We start from the raw sequence: 23926 nt of genomic DNA on the forward strand, positions 1-23926 counted from the left end.
TATTCCTAACGATACTGACAGGTAGGACCTTGTTTGCAGTTCAAACCCCATTTTGCATGGGTAGCCTACTAATATGGGAACATTTTTTTAATGTTTCTCCAAAGCGAGGTACGTTTTAGACCGTCGTTTGAGAAGTGGTTGCATATTCTTGTTTGACTTACACCATTTCTCAACATCTTTAGCCCCTCTTCATACACCTGCTGAGACACATTTCCGCAATTGGTTTTCTTCGATCCAATTACTTACTATTAGGCTATTCTATTACTACAATATGGGTTAGGAATAAGTTGTCTCAATTTGTGGCAAAAAAACGATGTTAGGAAGTGAATTATTGTTATTGATCGCTTAATGCTGATGTAAAGCCGCAATTTACTTACTTTGGATCGGGGCTACTCAACTAGCGGACCGCGGTCCGAATCCGGACCTTCTGAGTGTTGATGGTGGACCTTCAGCTTTTGGAAGAATAACCTCATTGCCACGTTTCAGGACTTTAAACAGATTTTTACTGGGAGGAAGCAATTTTTACTGTGATTATCCAAGTTGCTGTGGGGCTTCGACTCCCAGACTCCCCACTAGTCACTCCCAGATAGTTTTAATTTCGTGGTTGCATGTGAAATAACTTATTCACCGGACCGCTAAAAATATTCAACCTGTCAAACTGGACCTTTGTTAACATTAGCTAAATAACCCTTCTTTGGATACTTGATACTTCAATCTTGAAAAAATAAGTCATCGTATTAATTAGTCCATTATCATTCTATATAATACCTCATGAAGGCAAGTTGGCCATGGTGGCCAACGTACCCACCCACGAAATGGGCCAACTTCCCTGCATGTCAGCCATATTGTAAAAACAAAAAATTATGTTGAACTATCGAGCTTCTAACAACGGTTTCACCGTCAAAGTGAGCCTTAATTACTGTCTAAAACGTTTTCTGCCTAGACTGGATAAAGTGCAGGCCTTACTTATTAGAAGAAATGGTGTATTGAAAACGACAATAATAAAACAAAACAAACAGTTGCTTACCGAATTCTTACATATTCCCTAGTCACTCCAAATCTCCAGTTCTCCAGATTTATAAAACAATGACCACTCCAGTCCATGCCAAAACGTAAAAAGAAAGATCAACTAGCAAAAATTGTTAATGCATGGCCGGGTCACTCAAGCATGAAAATAGAATGGAGCAGAGATACAACAATAATATTAAATGGGCGGGGAATCGTTTCTAACATACCCACCCCCAAAACCAGAGTTTAACAAATGAGGGTTTTACCACTGTAAAACGATTACAACGAAGCAAAACACAAACCAATTAATTGCCACAAGGTGGCCACATAAACGACAATTAACATGAATTATGCAAATGTCGACCAGAATCAAAAATATTCGCGGTTAGCAAGGATCACAATTGCAACATAAAAGCTGGCTTGCATTACACACAAACCTAATAGAACATACATAACAGTAGCTCGAAGACACGCCCAAGAAGAGTTAATAAACCCTTTTGACCAACATGCTTAGCGATTGCTAAGAATAAGCACAAAAACATAAGTCTACCGACAACTGGAAGTCAGCATAAACGGATACACGAAAAACAAATGATAGCATACATGGTACCAGTGGCAGAAGTGGGGATATGGCATAAACAAAAGCACACATACAACCTAATACTGCGCAATGCTATGACCAGCGCAAGTGACATTAACGTCAGAGCAAAAGTAGGCTACCAGAAAAAACACGCGACTGTTAAGTCGAGTCGTGATAGTTAAGCAATGAATTGACAAAACACGAAAAATAATATCGCACATAGCAAAAGCATTAGTAGTGAGACAGGTGTGTGAAATAGTCAGACCAAAAACAGAGCTAGACTGCTACAGTGTAAATAACTGCAGGATGCAAATAGAAACAACACTATTAATGGGAGTCAATAACACAGTTATGGCAGAACTGCTGGATGCAAATGCATCGACGACGCCGCGCTAGCTGCGGTAGTGAGGAGCACAAGAATAATAATAGTAAAATAAACACAAACACGCAATACAATTCAAATATGAAACCTAAGCAGCATGAGCAATGTCAGTTGTGCAATCGTGCCAACCAGCCAGCCTAGAAAACAAAATTGTCATTTTAAAAGTCCATACTGCCCTCTAGCAGGCAGATCTTTCTGATGTCGCGAACAAACTCTGTACCGTCAGCAACCTTTACTCGCACGCGTCTGACAAGTTTATTAGTGTCCGGCATAACTTCCTTTACAATAGCCTTGGGCCAGTGCCCACGTTTAGTTGCCTCGTCCGCTACCAGTACCAAATCGCCTGGTTTCAAGCTTGGAGATGTGCCAAACCACTTTTGTCGGGGCTGCAACAGAGGGAGATATTGCAACAGCCATTGTTCCCAAAACTTGTTTGTGAGGTATTGGGTCTTTCTCCAAGAGCGTCGATAACCGTCAGCCTTCATAAAAACATCTGGCGGTAGGGTGTCACAAGCTGATCCGGTGAGTATCATACTTGGAGTCAGGGCTTGCAGGTCATCTGGTGACGATGGGAGCGAAGTGATGGGACGATCGTTTAAAATTCTTTCAATCTCTGCTACCAGCGTTAGAAGGTCGAACTCATCCAACGTAGCGTTTCCTACCAGCGACCGCATCAATTTTCTTAATAAACGAAAAAATGTTTCGTAGAAGCCGCCTTGATGTGAAGCACGCGGAGGGTTGAAGTGCCAGTTCGTTTCATGCCGAAGTAAGGCATCGGTGACTTTCTTTTGATGGAGGTTCTTGAGTCCTTGCCGAAGTTCGCGGTCTGCAGCAACAAAGTTTCCTCCGTTGTCACTGTACAGATCAGTAGGACAAACGTTTCTACGGCTGCAGAATCTTCGGTAGGCTTGAAGGAATGCACTTGCCTCCAGGGATTGCACGACCTCAAAGTGCACAGCACGGGTCGCCAAACAATTAAAAATACAAACATATCGCTTAACACTGCTGCGGCCGCTCTTTACCATCAATGGACCAAGAAGGTCAGTGCCAGCAGCTTGAAAAGGAATGGATTTGTTTACGCGTGGAGCAGGTAAGTTGCCCATCTGCTGTTTTCCGGCGGTAGCTTTCCAAAAACGACAGTTCATACAGGAATGCAAGACCCTTTTGACAGCTGATCGCCCTTTGACAATCCAATAACGGGAAGCAATGGCGGTAAGGACTTGTGAGCATCCCATGTGTCCTTCTCGTTCGTGATACCTCATGATCACTAGATCGGTGATTGGGTGCTGATGTGGGAGAATGATCGGATGCCTTCTTCCGCTTGACAGAGAAGATTGTTGCAATCGCCCACCAACTCGTAACGTTCCGTTAACAACATAGGGGTTTAGGGACTGTAGCTCCTTCAAAGCCACATGCTTCTTCAACTGCAAGTCGGACACGAGTTCCACCGGGGCGTCAAATCCTGGGTGGTTATGGAGAACTGCGAACACCGTCGGGTATGCTTGATGCTGGGCGGCTGTGACAATGGCAAGTTCAGCTTCGTCCATCTCCTCGACACTGAGCGAATCTGTCTTAACAGTCAAGGAGTCATCTCGGCATTTCCTTTTCAGGTACAATTTGAAGCGAAGCAACCATGCAACCGTTCTTTGCAGATCGTGGAAATGCGAGTAGCGGGTAAACAACCGACAGAGAGAGTCTGAGTCCGTAATCGCGTGTTGCTGAGCTGAGCAATGTTCAATGCTTTTAACCTCTGGATCGTCTGACGAAATTCCGCCAACAAAGTCGGGCTGGTTTGGCCAATTGCTCGTGACATCATGCAAAAACTTAGGACCATTAAACCAAAGCTTAGCGGTATTAACTTTATCAGGCCAAACTCCCCGAGACGCGAGGTCAGCGGGGTTTAAAGTAGTCGGTACATAATGCCATTGATTGACACTGGTAAGCATGTGAATAGTGCTCAGCCTATTAGCCACAAAGGTGTGGAAACGAGTCGAAGTATTATTAATGTAACGCAGCACAACAGTTGAGTCTGTCCATAAGACAACACAATTGAATTTAAAATCACACTCCGTCAGGATAAAATTGCAGACTTTGGCAGCGAGCACAGCAGCAGTGAGCTCCAGGCGAGGTACGCTAACAGGCTTTAATGGAGCCACTCGAGCCTTGCCAAATAGAAAATTACAAATTACTACAGAATCATCATAAAACACTTTAACATAAAACACGACCCCATAGCCACTGGTACTGGCATCACAAAAACCATGCAATTCAAAGCGGATAGCACATTTACCAAAAAGAGTCAGGCTTCTAGCGATGGAAACACATTCAAGCTCTGGAAGGGCCTTTAACCAAGCTTCCCAATTAATGTTTACTGGCCCAAGGCCATTAAGGGGTTCATCCCAATCAAGTTGAGCGTCACATGCCTGCTGCAGGAGTTGCCTAGCAGGTAAAATGAAGGGTTGTATTAGACCTAGTGGGTCGTATGTTTGCGAAATCATGGAGAGAACGCCTCTCCGGGTGTTAGGCTTTTGTTGGATACTCACCCTCACCTCCATGCAATCGCTCGCAGCATTCCACACAACACCAAGGGTTTTCTGCGTTGGAAGCTGGCACTGAGGCAAATCGACCTTCGACGCCAAGTCTTCCTGCAACACAGAACTCAATACCTCTGCACTGTTAGACAGGAATTTAGTTAAATGGAAGCCGCCACTTTGTAATAGTTCACGCAGTTGTTGTATTAGTTCGATAGCCTGATCCGGCGATTCACATGAATGACAAATATCGTCAACATAAACATTTTTTAAAACTGTGTTAACAGTGTTTTGATCAGCACCTGCTTCATTGTCTTTGGCAGTCATCCGAAGTGCGAAGGCAGCACAGCATGGCGACGACTTTGCTCCAAACACATGAGTTTGCATACGGTAGTCGACAGGTTCCCGCTTGAGATCATCGTCCGGATACCATAAGAATCGAAAGGCATCCCTGTCTCCTTCGTCTACACGTACTTGGGAAAACATGGCCTTAATATCGCCCACAACAGCGATCGGATGTTGCCTGAAGCGAAACAATGTTCCTACAAGGTTATTGGTGAGATCTGGGCCATGAAGCAGCTTGTCATTTAATGACACGCCTTTAAACTTCGCGCTGCAGTCGAAAACGACTCTAAACTTGGCCGCATTGGTCGTGCAGTGATGGGGCACATAGCACGTCTTCCCTGGTGTGTCTACCACACCAGTTTCAAGTGGCACAGCATAGCCACATTTAACATATTCCTGCATTTTATCACGATACTTATTGAATAACACCGGGTCAGTAATAAATCGGCGCTTCATTCCCTCTAGGCGCTTGAGTGCCATAGAGCGATTATTGCACAAGTCCGGGTCTTCATCCTTCCACAACAGCCCTACAGAATAGTGTCCATCCACCTTCTTCACCGTGTCCTGCATGATCTGCAGCGCACGTTTATCCTCAATTGAAGGACAGGGGGGCCTGTGGCTCATCGATGTCATTAAAATCCTGCAACAATACATTTAACATTCTATCGCAAGACTCCTTTACGCTAAGAAAGTTTACCATTACTGGTGAGTTGAGTTGCCTATCGCCACCATCTTTCCCATAAATGGTCCAACCCAGAAGAGTGTGCAGTCCACATGGTTCTCCTGGTGCGCCAGTACGAACTTCCTGCAAAAGATAAGCCTGGTGAAGATCGCTGCCCAATAACAACTCAACCTTCCTATCTTTTAGTTCAGGGAACTTTAAGTCCTCCAAATGACTATATGCACTACTAAGTGCTTCGGTGGGAATACTGTGGCTGACATCCACAATCTGGTCCATCACCAGAGCATCTGCAACGGAAAACACAGCCTGCTCTTCCATTCCCTGCACAGCCAAAAAATCAATTTTCTTGTCATGAAAGGAGACAGCATTGGTGGTCAGCAACTCCACATTGCTTTTTGTCGCAGCAACCCCTAAGCGAGATACGAGGCTTGAGGAGCATAGACTGACGCTAGAACCTTCATCGATAAAAGCATAAGTATAGGTATAGTTGGAGGGGTCCCCAGCCCATACCTTAACTGGCAAAACCTTAAAAATTGTTGTCCCAGATGTTGCTGGCACAGTTGCGGACGTTGTTGCTGAGATGCCCTTCTTCAGAGCAGAGGGGCTTTCCTCTTCCACACGGTTTACATGCAGAAGTGAATTATGCCTCGATCCACACGTTGCACAAGATTTCTTAAATCTGCAATCAACCACTCTGTGGCCTGCTCTCAAGCAACAAAAACACAGTCTATGCTTTTGCACCAGGGTTCTTCTTTCTGCAACAGGCTTTTGTTTAAACATCTCACACTTCCATAGGGCATGCGACTCTGCACACAAACAACAGGACTCTTGCTTATGGTTAGCAGATTGGGAAATCTGCTCTTGGGTTGTGCAAACCGAAGCACGCTTGTAGCCACCTTGCGGATTAGATCGAGCCATCGTTGGTTGTAGAGCTCTCTTAACATCTTTGCCTGGTTGCATAAGATGGCCATATTGGCTGTCGGCTCGAGAGGCTGCATCCTCGACCAAGACTCTTAAATCGCCAAACGTGGCACAGTCCGATCCCAAGTGATTAACATTAACAAACTGCTCCTTTAACTTATAAGGAAGTCGCAGGAACAGCCGTTGAAGCACCTCATCACTGTTTAAAAGATGGGACTTACCCCAGCCATCGAAACTGACTTCACACTTATACATCTTGTCGCAAAGCTTTGTGAGGCCCGGCGCATCCCACTCTGAAATAGGGGGTCCTTGCAGCAAATCTTCCTTCACTTTGGCCATGAGTTTTCCAGGGTTGCCAAACCTTTTTCTCAATCTATCCCATGCCATTCCATATGCTCTTTCACTATTTTGCAAGCAACTCAGGCCAGAAATTACTTCCAAGGCCTGGCCTACACAATTGTCCTCCAAAAAGGCGATGCGATCTTCAAAGCTTAGATAGTTTGACTCAATGTATCGTTCAAAACGCCTTTTAAAGTTAAAGAACTTTAACACATTGCCGTCAAACTTCTCCAGCGACAACCGAGGACCATGAACATTTTGAAACCCTGCACTGAGCTGGGGTTGAGGCACGACGATGGGAAATTCACTACTATTATTAGCTTCAGTGCGAAAGGGAGATGTGTAAGGATTAAGAATATTACTAGCACTACTGCTGCCCTGAAGGATACCCTGTTCTGCTTTTACAGGTGGTATCTTTACACCACTCTCACGGGGTGTCACGTGACTGCTAGACTCAGCAGCTTTGCCTGTGTCACTGCCTGCATCCATAACTACCGATGATGTTTGATGTGACACTCGCTTGGATTGCTCTCGACAGCTTCGAATGAGGGTAGAGCATGCTTCAAGCAAACCATAAATGCTTTCCCCCATACGGTTCATCCTAGATTCTATTGAGCCTGATTGCTGTGGTTTGCATTTGAGTAAATCTAAACGTTTAAGGGAGAGCTTCCTTTGAAGTTCAAGGCATCTTTTCTTTACCTCCAAAACTTCAGAAGAGCTCAGGAAATCATCACTTGAGCATAGCTCCATGTCGATGGAAGTTATGCCAAGCTCGATTTCAACCAGCTCTTGTTCTAACACAACAAGACCTGGCAGCTCTTCGCTACTGTCATGTTGACCACTAATATTAGAGGCGGCCTCATGCTGCTCTGTTGAGCCACTAGCATAACCATTTGGCTTACTCCGTCTTGGAGTTTGCTTGGGCTTTTTACGAGCCATAATTAACACACAGCAATATACAAGCTACAAAAAACAAAATCTGTATGGTACTTACCTTTGGTGAGGTGACAATTGACCTTCACGATGTTACGGAGAATGTCAGTAAGCAACCTACTAAAATTACAGGGTTTAACGGTAACCAGTTCTACCTGACTAGAACAATGGCCTGACAGAGTACAGGCTTAGAAGCTTCAATCTTTGGCAGACCTGACAAGACTGCCCAAAGTGAAGATCTATTTACAAAATTTAAACAAAGTTTACAACGTGGCGGGCTCAAAGGCACAAACCAAAAAATGAATCCTTGGCAGACCTGAAAAGACTACCCTAGGATAACAAACAACTAGTTACAAAGTTCAAAGAAACTTTACAGCATGGCAGGCTCAAAGGCACACACCAACAAAATGAATCCTAGGCAGACCTGAAAAGACTACCCTAGGATAACAAACAAATTACAAAATTCAAACAAACTTTACAGCATGGCAGGCTCAAAGGCACAAACCAATAGTGAATCCTTGGCAGACCTGACAAGACTACCCTAGGATAACAAAACAAATTACACAACTAGCTAAAGTGAGCTAGACAAAGGCACATACCATAAATGAATCCTTGGCAGACCTGAAAAGACTACCCTAGGATAACAAACAAATTACACAACTAGCTAGAGTTAACTAGACAGGCATAACCTTGCACCAAGCAAAGGTATGTTTTATAAATGATGTCTAAAACGTTTTCTGCCTAGACTGGATAAAGTGCAGGCCTTACTTATTAGAAGAAATGGTGTATTGAAAACGACAATAATAAAACAAAACAAACAGTTGCTTACCGAATTCTTACATATTCCCTAGTCACTCCAAATCTCCAGTTCTCCAGATTTATAAAACAATGACCACTCCAGTCCATGCCAAAACGTAAAAAGAAAGATCAACTAGCAAAAATTGTTAATGCATGGCCGGGTCACTCAAGCATGAAAATAGAATGGAGCAGAGATACAACAATAATATTAAATGGGCGGGGAATCGTTTCTAACAATTACTACCCTAGAGAGTAGAGTTGCACTCACCAAACAATAACCTTTTTTACACAGCAAGAAAAAACTCACTCGACATCTAAAAAATTCTGAAATCCAAAAAAACTAAAAATCATAATTTTTCATACAAAATCGTGCTCACATGTTTATACTGCTTGCTAGAGCCTCCCAACATGGTGATACGGTAGTTTCAACTGCATTTTCTCGGTATGCGAATGATACGTCGCAATACCTATTGTACTTAAAAAACTATTTAGAGTGGGCCAACTTACATGAGTCTTCCCTATCACTCAATAGCCGACATTTCACAGCGAGTGAATAAACGACTCTTTAAAACTAGATATGCGACTCGAGCATGAAGCAGATCCAGAATTGCAATTGAGCTTCACTATGACATTCTAGTAAAATACATTTCAGTCAGACATTATCACTGTTATTAAAAATATTTTTGTAGGCTATTTCGAGTAGCCTATAGGCTAAGCTCACCAGTCCGAGAGTGTAAGTAGTTCCTCACTTAATCTTTCAACTGGCACGAACATGGCGGCACGAAGCAAAAAACGTCGTCTTTTCTTGTGTATTTAAGGGAAGTTATTTTCTCGAAGGAAAAAGCAGATAACGCAAAGAACTAGCAAATATATATAAGATAACGCAAAGAACTAGCACAACCATTACGCAACAGCCGACAAGCAACTCTGGCGATCCGCAACAGGTAATTTAATCTACAGAACAGCTGCCTACTCATTTAGTCATTTTAATTACGCTCAGGTAAATGTAGACTAAACGGAAATTTGCGTTTCCCTTAAACAAACTACAATAGAGTTTGGTAGGCTACGTTAGTGTGGAGTTTAAGAATGTAAAACGAAGAAACTTTAATTGCGTACGACGAATTACGACGAACATCATGAATGAAACCAACACTGATGTAGCTTATAACATGCTTTTCAATAATTACGTTGAAGTATTTAAAAGCAGTTTTCCAGTGAAATCTGTAAGAAATGTAACAACAAAAGGCTGGTATGATCATGAACTCAGTGATCTTCACAGAATGAAACAACTGGCATACAAAAAATATCTTAGAAAATCTTCTGAAAAAAACAAATCTAACTACAATGCTCTAAGAAACTTTTATACCAGGTCGCTAAAGCTGAAAAAACAAAACTATTTTAAAACTTTACTGTTAAAGCACAAAAATAACCTGAAAAAAACCTGGAACATTTTAAATCAATTATTAGGTAAAACCAGATGCAATGAACAGTCCCATCTTGTTAAAGGTGATGAAGTACTTATACAGAATATTGATAAGGCTAACTACTTCAATGAATATTTCTCTTCAATAGCATCAAATCTGGTGGATAAAATTCCTAATACAAGTACCAAATTTTCAGATTATCTTTCAAATCCTATCAGTCAATCCATTTTTTTACGCCCCACTTCTGCTGATGAAGTCAAACAAATTCTTTCTTCTTTTCAATCCAAACTTAGTTGTGGAATAGATGAAATACCAACAAAGATATTAAAAGTTGTTCCACAAAACATAATCATAGCACTTACCCACATCTTCAATTTATCCTTAACTAACGGTGAATTTATAACGGCATTTAAAACATCTAAAATAATACCCATATTCAAAAAAGGCAAAACTGAAGACTGTAGTAATTACCGCCCCATCAGTCTATTATTTTCCTTTTCTAAAATACTTGAAAAAATAATGTATAACAGAGTGTATAATTTTCTTGAAAACCATAACTTTTTCTACCCCCAACAATTTGGGTTTAGACAAAATCATTCAACTAACCTCGCAGTTTTGCATCTTGTTAGTAAAATTTCAAATGCATTTGAAAAAAAAAGAAACCACCCTTGGTATATTTTTAGACCTGTCTAAAGCATTTGACACAATTGATCACAAAATTTTGTTAAACAAGCTTTACTATTATGGTATCAGGGGGGCAGCCCATGACTGGCTCAGTAGTTACCTACTAAACCGATTTTAAGCAGTAGAAATATCTCAATCAATGTCCACTAAACGCAAAATATGTTTCGGGGTCCCCCAGGGTTCAATTCTAGGACCTTTACTGTTTTTGATATATATAAATGATTTCTGTAACAGCTTACAACACTCTGAATCTGTAATGTTTGCTGATGACTCCAATTTGTTTTTATGTGGTAACAGTATCACCGAGCTTTATGAACTGGCCAATATGGAAATGTTAAATGTAACAGACTGGCTGGCAGCAAATAGGCTGTCGTTTAATGTAAATAAAACTAAGCACATTTTATTTAACAATAATAATAATACAAAGTGTTTTAACTGCACCCATACATTATCTGTGTACAATCAACTCATTGAACGTCTTAACACTGTTAGTTTCCTAGGCATTTTACTGAATGAAAATTTGTCATGGAAATCTCATATGATTCACTTGCTACAAAAACTGCGTCAAAATTTCGGAATAATCTGCAAGATTAAACCTTACTTAAACACTGCGAATTTGATTTCTCTCTATCATTCTCTCATTGAAAGCAATCTAAGATATTGCATTAGTGCTTGGAAGCATGGTCATGTTACCATTGTAAACAAACTGCAAAAAATTTGTAACAAATTCTTAAAAATGATCACTAAGCATGAACCACAATGCAATGTTGACAGTTTTTTCACAATTGATAACCTTTATACCATCGAAACTGGCAAATTCATGTTTAAACTAAAACATAATCAACTGCCTAAAAACTTTAACTCACTATTTCAACTTAACAGCAACTTGCATCACATATCAACTAGAAGTAGCAATCGATTTTTTCTCCCCTATTACTCGAAAAAGTTAACCCAACAATCCATCCAATTTAGTGGAGTTAAAGTCTGGAACGATCTCCCTAAACACATTACTGAAATCGAAACCTTTTCATTATTCAGCAGCAAGCTGAAAACCCATCTGCAAACTAAAAATCAAACCGATTAGCATACGTCCATTGTGTAATAGATACCACTTTTGTACATTTAATCTTTCAAGTACTACTGTTTGACACCTAGTATAGTATATGCTTAGCTTATTACAGCTGTCACTGTCGTACATCTGCCATCACCACCTAAAACTGTTCAATTTCAATAGGCTGCTAAGCCTGCTATTAGATGCTAATATGTTACCAATGCAATACGCCTTTAATTAGCCGAACTACGTATAATATACTTGTTCACAGAACCTTATAACTCTCTGTTACTTTGTTGTGTAGATTTGTATGACAAGAGTACTTCAACAATGAAGCTGTAGCCTATGACTCTCCAGAAGTTTGGTTGGAAATTCATTTCAAAAAACTCCAAAGAAACTCCATCCTGCTCCGATACCGAAGTCACCCGCATGCCATCTAGACCATTTTCATATCATCTTCACTACATTTTTCATCATTCATGATCATCAGTTTAATATCATGCTCAAATAATAAGTTAATTAATCTAAATTCCTGTACCCATCAGTTATCAATTCCTATTCAACATCACTCCACTGTGGTTGCTGCGAACACTCCATTTCACTTAAAACGATGCACTGTACATAGTATTTTGTAGCCTATGTGTAATATGTAAATAATATGTAATATGTTTAATATGTAATAATAAGCCGTATGTTCATTGTTTATTCTTAAATGCTCGTGTTGTTGATTTTTCTTTTTTATATTGGTTGTAAGGTTCAGTCGTCCCCGCATGGTTTCATCAACTGGCACACCTCCAGTTGCTTTAGGTATGTGGAGCCAACTGGTTCTTCCAACTAATTCATCTACTTTAAACTGTTAGGTTTGGTGGCCGTGCTTAATTTACTTTCGTGTACGTAACCTTTAAATTTGCATCGCATGCACGTTTTAAACTTTTGTAGTTTTGCCACCTTTTCCTTTTGTTGGTTTTGTTCCCGTTCACTATTTGTAACTTTATCATTACTGTTGTTTTCCGACAAAGAAAAATAAATTGAATTGAATTCACCTCTTTGTTCTCGTAGTTTCGTTATACCAGTGCATGGCCACCATGTACCAGTGGTTCTTAAACTGGGGGCGCGTGAGGCTCACAAGGGAGGCGCGAGAAATTGAAAACTCTGCATGAATTATCACTAAACATGTCTTCACAACTACGCTGGACAGTCGGTTGTTGAAGATGAAACTTTGTGTTACAGCAGTACGAGTGTTTGTAGAGGGTGTTTTTGTCACATCTCGCCTTATTGTGATGTGTTAGACGTTGCTAAATGTTTCTGCGACACATTAACTCTCGTAACACCAAAGACGTAGGCTACGTGTACGCCGCAAATTCTACTCCGTAGACTTTTTGTTTGCGCTAACGCTTACGGCCACATATTTTTGGATAGTTGTCGCTTGAGGCTACGCCGTAAAGTTTTCACGTTTTTTTAGCGCATAGCGTCAACGCATACTTTTTAATGTTTTTTTTTCGCTACAACACACCAATCCTACCTTCCAGCGCTGCAGTTGAAAGAATGTTTTCAATGGGCAAAGACATATCGAAACCAAAACGCAGCAAAATGTCAGATGAACACTTTCAGATGCTTGTCCCAGCTAGCAAGCCCATATAGAATCCCCATGGGATTATGGCGGGAAGGTAGGCTCGTGGGTTACACATGGGCTGTTGATGTTAATCCAACATGGGTTATGATAGGAAACACAAAACATGTTAAGAATTTTGATTAAACAAGTTACATATTAATTTATGTAGCTGTGTGTGCTGGTTTCACAAACGATCAAATGCAAGCTTTATGCGAAAATGGATGTATATATTTTTGCATAGGTTGTTGCTGGTTTTAAAGTGGGTTTTCTTCTTCTACATTATACCTCTAAAAGCAACAAATTAGGATGATGTCCTATAAATTTGGTTTTGTTTTGATTTTACGTCATTGAAAGATGCAAAAGCTTAACAAAATGTAAAAAATATAATTTATTTTAGAATTGATAGGTTTGACGTGATATTAATATGGGCTGACCAACGAGATATAACACAATGAGTGGAAACTCCTCTTTTTGCTCCGTTTTACGTGTCGGCCGTCACGCTTCACTACAGACACTTGCGCAGTAGATTAAACGGACATCACAAGAGTTTTAGATGGGATGTTCCTTCGATTTTATGTGCGTTGAGCTCTACCACTGAGCTATCTCACCGCCTAAGGTGCTTGGCTAATTAGTAATATAGATTTGTACCATGGGTAAGGTGCTATCCACATCTTAGGCTATTTTCAACCTATTATTTAACATTATGTTATTGTCAGAAGCCTAAAATTAAACTCTAGTGCAGCCCTAAAGTTAACCCAGCCAGGCTACTGTTAGCCTGTCAGCAACTTAATCAATTTTGAAGGACCTGAATTTCTAATAAGCCGTCTAGACTAGCGTCGTAAGTCTTACAATGTTTTTAAAACCTTAGGCTATAGTCTTGCACTGTTGCTAGTTGAATCGTGAAATTATAATAATAATAATAATGATAGCATTTATATCCCGCTCAGATTAATGAATGATTGATATCAGAGCGGCTCTCAATTTAATGTTTAGGTATTAGTTGTTAGGTATTTATTGTAAAACAACGAGCAATATTCCGTACATTAGTGTCTTTACTGTAACGCTTTACGCAGACTGATGTTGTTTTTCTGAACATCACCAATGACTTTGAGCTTTAAAATCTTCGTTTTTTGATAGGTACGAATTTTAAAATATAGCTTGCAAATGTGGTTTACAATATATGACACAATGTCCCAGTCGTTGGTTAATAAATACAAACTGTTTATATCAATCTCCTTAAACACAGTCTGCATTGTATTACAAAAGCTGAAATGTTTTCGAAAATCCACTTCCAGCCTCAGCAAAATTTTCATCAGAGTAGGACTTGGCTTCAGTAATGTTCCGTATTCGTCGTTTTGTAGTGTGTCAATCATAGATGAACCCGCTGTGCAACTGGTGTCACTTTCTAGTTTAGACAAAATGCCTTGTTGTTCATCTGTGGCACTGCGCTTCAATTTTCGTAACACGTATCCCCCAATATATTCTATTATGTGTATTTCATCAGTTGTAAGCACCGTATTAGTCGTTTGTTGTTGTTGTGAAACTTTGCTATTTTCATCTCTGAAATGTAAATTTCCAAACGTTAATGTTTGTGTATTGAACATAGATGCTGGCAAGAGTATTTAATGGTATACAAATTGTAAATTCGTGCTATTTTTTACGGTAATGTAGGCAAAGTTAAAATATGCATCTTGCCTCGTTTTATGCATCTTGAGTATGTCTCATTTACTGGCTGGTATAGACAATTGCGTTATCTATTTGGCGACTTTATATGAAGTTTTTGGATATCGACCAATAAATACAGACTGAATTAAGACAAGTTTCGTACTTGAAGATAAAACGGAGAGATTGGGATTGGCTCAGTCAACAGCAATCCCACGAGATCACTGGATAAGCATATAAATCATTGAAGGCAGTTTCTGAAATCTGGCAGAACTGTCGTTCGTCGTACCAGACATGATTGAAATAAATGTAAATCACTGTTGATAAGCTACATTGGTTAAACAAGCTATAGCATCGGTATAGAATAAAAATGCCACTATATGTTTGGTTTTTACCTCAGAAACACATCAAACAATTTTCTTGTTTGCTCCACTGCTTCCATACGTTGAAGTTTTCCGTGAAATAAACCTGGGATCACTTCAATTGCATCACAGCTAAACTTGTGAAAAAGTTCGCTCCCATTTGTGGTGGATTCGAATGCACGAATGTAATATTGAAGAGCTGCATCAGTGAAGTTATCAAGTGAACCACCAATTTGTAACCACATCTTCTGTACTGTTGATTCAGACACTAAAAAAATACAAAGTGTGTAATGAATACTACATGTCGTGGCGGATGTCCCGGTAGCACCTTTTGAAAGTGTACCACAATACGTTTCCTAAAAGGAAACTTGTCTACAAATTCCAAGAGGGGGGTCAGGGTGACCAATGCCCCCTCTACAAACGAAAACGCGATATATGATGTCTTAGTTGCAACCTGAAGGGGGTATGGGCCTCCGTTTCAAGAAATTAGGGGCCTCATTTTGCTATTTTGACGTCTGGAATGTGGTCTAACAATTTCCCCTTTTTACGTCGATTCGACGTAGGCAGGTGTTGAATAGATGCAATATTTGAGATATGTTTTAAATTGGCAGACTGGATATGCCTACCACAGCAATTCTTCCACACAAGTGGCTGACTGCAGTCAGATTTTAACGTTGATCCGTCGTCGCCAGACGTAGAAACAATGTGTAAATGGACGATTCAGGCTATAAAGTTGTCTTGCCGGTCTACAGGCAGGTAATATGCGGAACTGTAGTACCATACCTTTTCTGGTGTTATTACATGTGTTTCCAGCGTGCTTTGACTTGACATGAAAACGCAATCCCCCGTTGGTTTTGTAAGTTTTCGGACATAAGTGACATCTGCAAAAATACCGGATAATATATCCAAACAATTTTATTCAGCTTTCAACACACAACTGCACAATTTAATTAGAGGTGCGAGGTCCTTTGAAACGCTTTCTTACCCAAATTCACGTTGCACTGTAGACGCGCTCGTTGAAATGGGAATACTTTGAAATTCTTCATCTTCGATTATTTCCACAAGATACTCGACGGTTAAATTATCAGAACTGTTTTACATTGCACTGTTATAAAAAGCCAAACTTCTTCTAGCCCTGTTGGTTGTTTATAGCTGGATAAGATAAACTTTGATAACCAGATAGCCTACAGTCAGTCGTTTTGTATCGTATTTCGTAGACCTTTGCTACCCTATACTAATTTAATATTGTTGTTAGCAAGAGTCTATGTATTTACCCTGCTTATTGACCTGTAACATCCTGATTAACCTACTTCAAAATTTCACACAATTTAATCTGAAAAGACAAGCGGTAACGAAAATAAACTTTTAAACCACCTAACAATAATACTATGGTCGGAACAGTCCAATTGCTTCGTGGTATTCGCCGTCACTTTAGCCTTGCTTTAGTGCATTCTTAGCACGCCGTACACCCGTACGGTCGCAGTCTGTAGCCTTCCATGTGCAAGCAGTGAACCATGAAACGAACTACGTAAGGAAACGAGAGAGATAAAAGAGAAACACTAAGAGAAGAGTGAGTTTCCACTCATTGTGTTATATCTCGTTGGGCTGACAAACCAGTTGAAATTGGTAGACTGATGACGTAATAAATTTAGTTACGTAGGAGAGAACGAGAACCAAAGTTAAGAAAAAAAGCAGCGCATGATATCCTTTACTTTCCTTTTGTTGGTTTTGTTCCGGTTCACTACTGTAAGTGTAACTTTATCATTGCTGTTGTTTCCCGACAAAGAAAAAATAAATTGAATTGAATGCTTCTTTTTCTGAAAAAATTGTTCTGCCGACAGCAAAACCCGTCATTTTTCCTTTTTGATTCAGCGTCTGCAGACGTTGAGTCATCGTAAAATGACGAATTTTGTATGCGGCCGCTTTTGACTTTTTCGCCGCGTGGAAGGTTGAAATGACAAAGCCGCGCCGCTGCCGCGTAAAATTTCAACAAATATCAGTTATGAAACTTTAAATTAGAAACATGGCTCACTTTTTTTTCCTTTAACGGAAACCCTAAGCTGGAAAGCTATGCAAAATATCATGTTTTGTGAAAAACATGACCCCCTCAGGGCCTCAGGTCAACACTGGAAAATATTTGGAATTGGAGTCCTGGAAAAAGCTGGTAAGTATAAAAATGCTGTTGAACTTGTAGTAGGTGTGGTGTATTTTATTGCTAGGTTTGTGTGATGCAAGTTTTATACCGGTAGCCTACCGGTATGTTTCATAAAGTAAACTAAGGTATTTTGTAGGACTCACCAAAATTCATACTATTAAGATGTCATTTAAATGTCTAGTTGTAGATCTAATGCAACTGCAAATTACGTATTTTTCTTACTTATAAAGCTTGCTAACAATGCATTTTAAGTACTAAAATATTTTGGTGTTGTCAGAATATCAGGCCTCTGAGCTCTATGCAACCATGGTCGTTCAATGGCCTCTGGAACTGCCACGCCGGTAAGCCATGTTTGATCACCCACTTTTACATTTTTACAAGCTAACACTTATCTACTTGTGTTGGTATTTCAAAGTTTTGTCTCCACTCACATTTTTACATAAAATGTTTTTCTTTTCGCTCATATTTGCAATCTTTTTTCATAAACAAAGCAAAGTCTGAGCGTCACTGGCAACTTATAAATACTCGAATATTAGCTCTACACCTACTTGGGAAGCAGTACATTTAAATACAACTGCAAATATGTTTCAGGGCCTTGTCTGCCCTGTTTCTTCGGAATGAATGCAAAAACACAAATTTTTAGCAAATATTTTACTGGGTGCGAGAATTCGGCCTCCGGGTAGAAGTTTTGGTAGGCCAAACTTAGTTCCCAGAAAACTAAACGAGCTTAGAGGCCTGGATTATCATTGCCGAACGACGCATTACATTTTTGCTCTCAAGTTTACTTTTAGGCAGTGTTTTTAGCAGGCAATTTAGTTTGAAGTAAAATGCTTCTGGGTAGTATCTAACTCATACCCTTGGGGATATCAGCCCGACAAACATCGTACGCGCCGCTGATTCAGTTGAATAAAACTATTGAATTTCTAACTTGTTGAGAGCAAAAATGTAATGCGTTGTTCGGCAAACACGGTCACATCCTCTTATGATGAACGGAAAATTACCCAAAGAAATTCTCAAATTCCAGCAAATTAAAAATACTTTAACTTTATTATTCATATGTGAAAAGACATAAAAAATTGGGCTGTAAGCTACTCAGATTAAAAATTGACCACAAAAATGCAGCAGCCTAACGATTGAGTCACTTCGGGTCAAAGTTTAGTTAAAAAAAAAAGAACGCATCCAGGTAGTATCGAACTCATTCCCTGTGGAGCACCAGCCCGAGAAAGATTGTACGCGCCACCGATTCAGTTGAATAACATTGTCGAATTTAGAACTTATATAGGCACTTTCTCGTCTTTTGCTTTGAAAGAGAAAAAGAAAAAAGTGCCTGTATAATGACATCATGACCGGTCAAATAATGTTTCAGATTAAAAGACCGGAGCCGGTCAAATAGCCGCTGCCTATTTGTAATGTTACATGAAGGCTACTGTTTTTACATTATAAACAGATGATTGAAAACTAATCAGTGTGTTCAATATGAATTTATGTAAAATCACTGATGCCAATATTTTCACTGATTTTGAGCTTTTTATTTTTTATTTGACTAATAAAATAGTTTATCAAGGTACGGTATGTATTATGCAATTAACTGGTGCTGTCTAGCTGTACTTTGTTGTCAATCGTTGATTTATAATGGCAGTAGAATATCATTACTTACCAACTCAACTGAATTATACTGTTTTGTGTTTAGTACAGCATTTTGCCCCAGGAGCTGCTTATGTACACAATCATAATTTAAATTTTACGTTGTTTCTACTTTGTGTGAACCTTATTTGCCACTCCAGGGGTCTGTCTTTTACCACCCTTAGGCAGTGGCGGGCTGGCGGCGTCTCGGTCTATACGTTTGGCCAAAATGTTTTGCAACTAACTTGTCTGTGTCATTAATATTTTTTTTATTTTATAGATACTTGATTGAAACAAACTCCAATGAATATCTAACATTGTACTATTATTATACTTTATCATATCTGATTGTTCTCGACATTTTTTTTCAGGAATTTAGAACATATAAATTCAACTTGTGCGTTGTACCATAACTGTCATTATGAATTATGCCATAGTGGAGTTTGTCAACACAACTGACATTGCAATAGTTCCGATATCATGGCTGCAGCCCTAAGAAGATCAATGTGCTTGGCCAACTAAAGCCAAATCATACAAAATATCATGTTTTGTGAAAAACATGACCCCGCCAGGTCAACATTGGGAAAAATTTGGTATTCGAGTCCTGGGAAAAGCTGGTAAGTGTAGAAATGCTGTTGAACTTGTAGTAGGTGTGGTGTATTTTATTGCTAGCTAAGCTTTGTGTGATAACAGCATTGTTTCGTGGCAGGTGTTGCCAGAGTTTGTAACAGGCTTTGCTTCTTCCATGGACTTCAAAATTTTCTAACATAACAAGTTTTTGTCTTCAATGGCATAACTTTTCTCAAAATAGTGCAAAATTCCTTATCTGCCAACACTAGTGTCAGAAAAATAGCCAACTGCTTATTATACTTGCCTGTCATGCAAATTTTTATCATTGATTTGTGAAGTCATGTTGAGATAAGCATGCCTATAGCTGTTAACGCTTTTTACTCAGGTACCTACGAACGTGCACTGAGAAAACAAAAGCAAGCTGAGTACTCATCTGACATTAACACTGATGTCAATGAATCACGGGCACCGAAAAAAAGGTGAGAGGTGTAGACTGTAGATAGATATATGATACAATGTAATATGTACCAGTATGCATAAGTATCCAGAAAAGTGATTTTAGCTCAATTATTATCATCTTATTTACAACTTTTTACTACTTACTTACAATTATTATACATCAAAAATGAAGAAACTGTTGCGTATTGTTACATAGAAAGTTGTTACATATCTTACAGTCCCTTGATTTTCTAACCGTTTGTAGCTTATTCATTGCAGATCAACTTCATTTAAGTAGGATCACTTTTGCTCAATAAATGTCTCTTTACAATAACTATTCTGCCTTGCAGTTGCGACTTCAGTTTTGTAAAAAAAAGTATTTTCAGGTCATGTAGGCTGCTAACTTTGCAACACACTGCTATGCCATCACTCGTCGCGTATAGAGCTCTGGTATAACCCTTATGCCAAAAAGATGCAGAGCTTTTCTAATGAAATGTTTCATTATATGTAGGAAAATATACAAGAAACGTTTTGACTCGAGCAGTGAAGAGGATGAAGAAAACTCTTTATCGTTCAACGAGGTTCCTGTTCCTTTAATTCCACCACCCATGACTTCAAGTCCCAGACCTCGTAGCTCTCCAGAAGAAGTGCCGTTTGCTGAATTAGGTGCTAGTTCTTTTTCTTTTGAAAAGAACTCAAGTACAAGAGTTTTAACTTCTGGATCTCCACATCAGAAGCGTGTATTGGATTCTTCAAGGACACCAAGTATGACTAATCAGCTCTTGTGTTTATCGTGACATATGTTTTATTCCAGAGGAGCTTAAAATGTAGCTGTTGCAAATAAAGTGCTCAATGCAGCAATCTATTTTAGAAACTAAGAGATAAAATTCTGCACTGCATAAGGTTTTATGTTTGACAATCGTCATGTGCAAATCAAAAAATAAACAGGAAAAGGTAAAATTTGACTTGCATAATGACATTGTAGGCTTCAGCACAAAAGCTCTTGGAGTTTCGTTGTTGAAAATATCGCTTTACTATTTTTCTATGTTCAACCTACAATGCAGTCAAGCAGTTAGTTGACACTTTTATTTTTCAGGTAAACACTCGCGCTGCAGAACGATTAATAACCAAGTTGGCAAGGGAGGTTGTCGCGATCCGAAAAAATCTGTCAGATTTAACATCGCTGGTTAAAACAGCTCTTGGAAGTCCATCGGTTGTTCATGACAAAAAGCTTCCTAATGATATGAAATTTCCTGTGGTTTCACTTCAAGCCTTAGAAGAGCTGGAAAAAAACTGGAAAATGAAACTCTGCAGGAAACATTGGTAAGGAACATTTGCTGAACGAGCATTTCTTAACCAGTTGTGTTGGTATCGACTATGTAGTGGTTAAGAAATGCTAAACACATGGCAGTATAACTAATAACCATATACCCAGTGCCATTAATCAACAATAAAACATCTACACTGTGATACTTTTTATGCTAGTATTATGGTTAAGTGGTGCTAGATTGTGCAGACTTATTTTTATAAAGGTGCCATAGTAGAATCAGAAAAAGTATACTAAATGCTGGCTCAAAAGGTCCAAATAAAATTCTGATTTTCTTAAAGAATCTCAACAAGCATTCAAAATCAATTAACATTTTCTATTTTGTTCTAGGTTAATGTGCTTCGTCGTGTTGGAGGCGAAACAGTGTACGAATTTGTAAAGAGAGCAATGTCGTTTCTGATGTGTAACGATGTTGCCATGTGCTGCAATTTGAAAGGTCGCAACAACAAAAAGGCGTTTGGAACATCACCTCTGTACCATATATTATTTAGTAAGTAACATCTTATTTGATCACCGTCAATCATCTTATTTACTTACGTTATATCATAGCCATCAATACAAGAAATTTTACTGCCGTAACAAATTAATTTGAAGACTTGGTTTGATGTAGCGTACAGTAGAATTCGTCTTTTGTGACACCGCAAGGTATCTTCGGAAAAGTGACACTATAGCCAATGCTACTGTACTTTAAAAATGGGACTTTGAAAAAATTGCCTCTATTGCGAATGTCACTATTGCCGAATTCTACTGTATGAAGTTTTGCACTATTTAATTACAGTAGTATGATGTTCAATCGATACATTTACTAAATACGTTCTTGAGTGACATATTTACTAATCTCAATATTGCTGCACTTCGTTACCACAAGCGTATTGTTGCAGGTGCTGCGAAAGCTAATGCTCCCACAGCCGAGTGTACATTGAAAGATTTAGAGGTGGCCTTAAGTAAATGGTTGGTTGGTTCGCGAGACAGAGACGGAAATCGAGCCAAGAGAGAAAAACGCACTCATCAAGAAGCATTCAAGGAAAAGAATATAAGCACTGGATTTTACTTTTTCTTTGACGATTTATTTAAACGAGTTTTCTGGAGTAGACTTTTATCATTGCATCAGTATGTTTCTATCCACCAGTGGAAGTAGCCGATTGTGATTGTCTTCACCCTCCATTTCATTAATTTACCCTATATTCATTTCACCCATTTTATTTTACCTTTACTTTATTTCATTTTCACTTTACCCTATATTCATTTCACCCTTCCTTTCATTTTACCTTTCTTTAGTTCTCATCACATTTCTACCTCTTCATTTTCTTTTCAGTCGTATATTCTTTAATGTTTTTTGCGTTATCACATGATGTGGTGAAATGACAATGGAATAAATATTAGGTGATATATCTGTATTCTCTTTTGGATTATTTCAGCAAGTCTCGAAAGCCTGATCAAATTTAGCTGAGGTGATTGTGTGGAACTCCACTGAATGTGGGTGCGTTCACTGTGTGTAAGCCCACAGAATATGCGTGGGTTGAATGCATGTAAGCCCACTGAATATACATGAGTTCAGTGTGTGTAAGCCCACTGAATATGTGTGGGTTCAATGTGTGTAAGCCCACTGAATATGGGTGGGTTCAATGTGTGCAAGCCCATTGAATATGTGTGGGTTCAACGTGTGTAAGCCCACTGAATATGGGTGGGTTGAACATGAGCTTGCCCAGTATTCATGTAGGATCAATGTGGGAAAGCCCACTTTTAATATCGGATAGACATGGGTTAGCCCATAAAAATCATGATAAAACCCACTAAGGACCCACGTGGAACCCGCGGCCAAAATTTATGTGGGTCCCAACAGGGCAGCCCTCAAGGGGCCCACATATCCGCCCATCATGGTCTTATGTAGGTCCTACATACTCATGTTAGCTGGGGTGTTTCTTCTCGGAAATTCAGAATAAAACTTGTTTGTTTCGAGTGGTTTATACCGTGTGAATGTTTGGCACCTAGCAAACAAAATGAGTTTACGCTAGTGCATGCGCTGACGCTGCCAATTTTTTTTACAAGTTACGTTGACGCATACGGCGTATGGTTTTTCGAACGTTTGCGCTGACGGCGTCAACATTTTTGTATGCGCGTACATCACTGCGTAACACAACGGTTTTCTGGCACACCAGCCTCGAGCTCTAATTGTAATACTGGCAACGACTGACTGAAAGTGACAGCGGCTAGAAGTGCAGCAGTAGCCTATCCTGAACTCTACAACAGTAGCCTACCATGAGTAAACTTTTTTTTAACATTGATTTAATTAGGTTTATTTTTAATTAATCAATTCTATTCAGGGCCGGATTAAGGGTGTATGGGGCCCTGGGCTGAGCTGAAAGTGGGGGCCCTTATCAAGTGACATTTTTTGCTAAAAATGAATGGTGGAGTGGGGCTACGACACGGGCCCAGTTGCATGTATCTGTGGCACCGAGCCCCAAACAGCGGACCAGTGGCGTAGCCAGAAAAAATTTT

The 23926-nt window shown here is 39.5% G+C and overlaps 3 protein-coding genes across 5 annotated transcripts; 1 reads left to right on the plus strand and 2 right to left on the minus strand.

Moving 5' to 3' along the window:
* Window positions 1-2128: 2128 nt before the first annotated feature.
* Window positions 2129-5479, minus strand: LOC145769084 (uncharacterized). Its single transcript, XM_082580680.1, has 2 exons — window positions 4261-5479; window positions 2129-3999 (listed from the first exon to the last, which is right to left on the minus strand). Exons 1-2 carry the CDS (start codon window positions 5477-5479, stop codon window positions 2129-2131), a joined length of 3090 nt encoding a protein of 1029 aa, XP_082436806.1.
* Window positions 5480-14311: 8832 nt separating this feature from the next.
* LOC145769497 (uncharacterized) lies at window positions 14312-16405 on the minus strand. Its single transcript, XM_082581145.1, has 4 exons — window positions 16300-16405; window positions 16098-16195; window positions 15348-15582; window positions 14312-14850 (listed from the first exon to the last, which is right to left on the minus strand). Exons 3-4 carry the CDS (start codon window positions 15557-15559, stop codon window positions 14343-14345), a joined length of 720 nt encoding a protein of 239 aa, XP_082437271.1. The 5' UTR covers window positions 15560-15582; window positions 16098-16195; window positions 16300-16405; the 3' UTR covers window positions 14312-14342.
* Window positions 16406-17202: 797 nt separating this feature from the next.
* LOC145769631 (uncharacterized) lies at window positions 17203-22806 on the plus strand. Of its 3 annotated transcripts, XM_082581302.1 has the most exons (8): window positions 17203-17478; window positions 17747-17810; window positions 19464-19709; window positions 20048-20141; window positions 20612-20865; window positions 21197-21423; window positions 21758-21917; window positions 22309-22806. In XM_082581302.1, exons 3-6 carry the CDS (start codon window positions 19652-19654, stop codon window positions 21289-21291), a joined length of 501 nt encoding a protein of 166 aa, XP_082437428.1. In that variant the 5' UTR covers window positions 17203-17478; window positions 17747-17810; window positions 19464-19651; the 3' UTR covers window positions 21292-21423; window positions 21758-21917; window positions 22309-22806. The 3 variants fall into 3 exon arrangements, with proteins under 3 accessions (XP_082437428.1, XP_082437427.1, XP_082437429.1); XM_082581301.1 differs by lacking the exon at window positions 17747-17810; XM_082581303.1 differs by lacking the exons at window positions 17203-17478; window positions 17747-17810 and having other exon boundaries at window positions 19279-19709.
* The last annotated feature ends 1120 nt before the right edge of the window (window positions 22807-23926 follow it).

This window comes from Aplidium turbinatum, chromosome 4 (assembly GCF_918807975.1).
Source record: "Aplidium turbinatum chromosome 4, kaAplTurb1.1, whole genome shotgun sequence".
Taxonomy (NCBI): domain Eukaryota; kingdom Metazoa; phylum Chordata; class Ascidiacea; order Aplousobranchia; family Polyclinidae; genus Aplidium; species Aplidium turbinatum.

Bases quoted from the DNA above. Each gene is read 5' to 3' on its own strand.
- LOC145769084 (XM_082580680.1), bottom strand. From the start codon at position 5,479: ATGACATCGATGAGCCACAGGCCCCCCTGTCCTTCAATTGAGGATAAA. The intron at 4,000-4,260 runs GTAAATGTGCTA...TCTTATGGACAG, and splicing joins TAGAAGCCTGACTCTTTTTG to ACTCAACTGTTGTGCTGCGT.
- LOC145769631 (XM_082581302.1), top strand. From the start codon at position 19,652: ATGACCCCGCCAGGTCAACATTGGGAAAAATTTGGTATTCGAGTCCTG. The intron at 20,142-20,611 runs GTGAGAGGTGTA...CATTATATGTAG, and splicing joins TCACGGGCACCGAAAAAAAG to GAAAATATACAAGAAACGTT. The intron at 20,866-21,196 runs GTATGACTAATC...TTTATTTTTCAG, and splicing joins GGATTCTTCAAGGACACCAA to GTAAACACTCGCGCTGCAGA.
- LOC145769497 (XM_082581145.1), bottom strand. From the start codon at position 15,559: ATGTGGTTACAAATTGGTGGTTCACTTGATAACTTCACTGATGCAGCT. The intron at 14,851-15,347 runs GTAAAAACCAAA...TTTACATTTCAG, and splicing joins TTGTTTGATGTGTTTCTGAG to AGATGAAAATAGCAAAGTTT.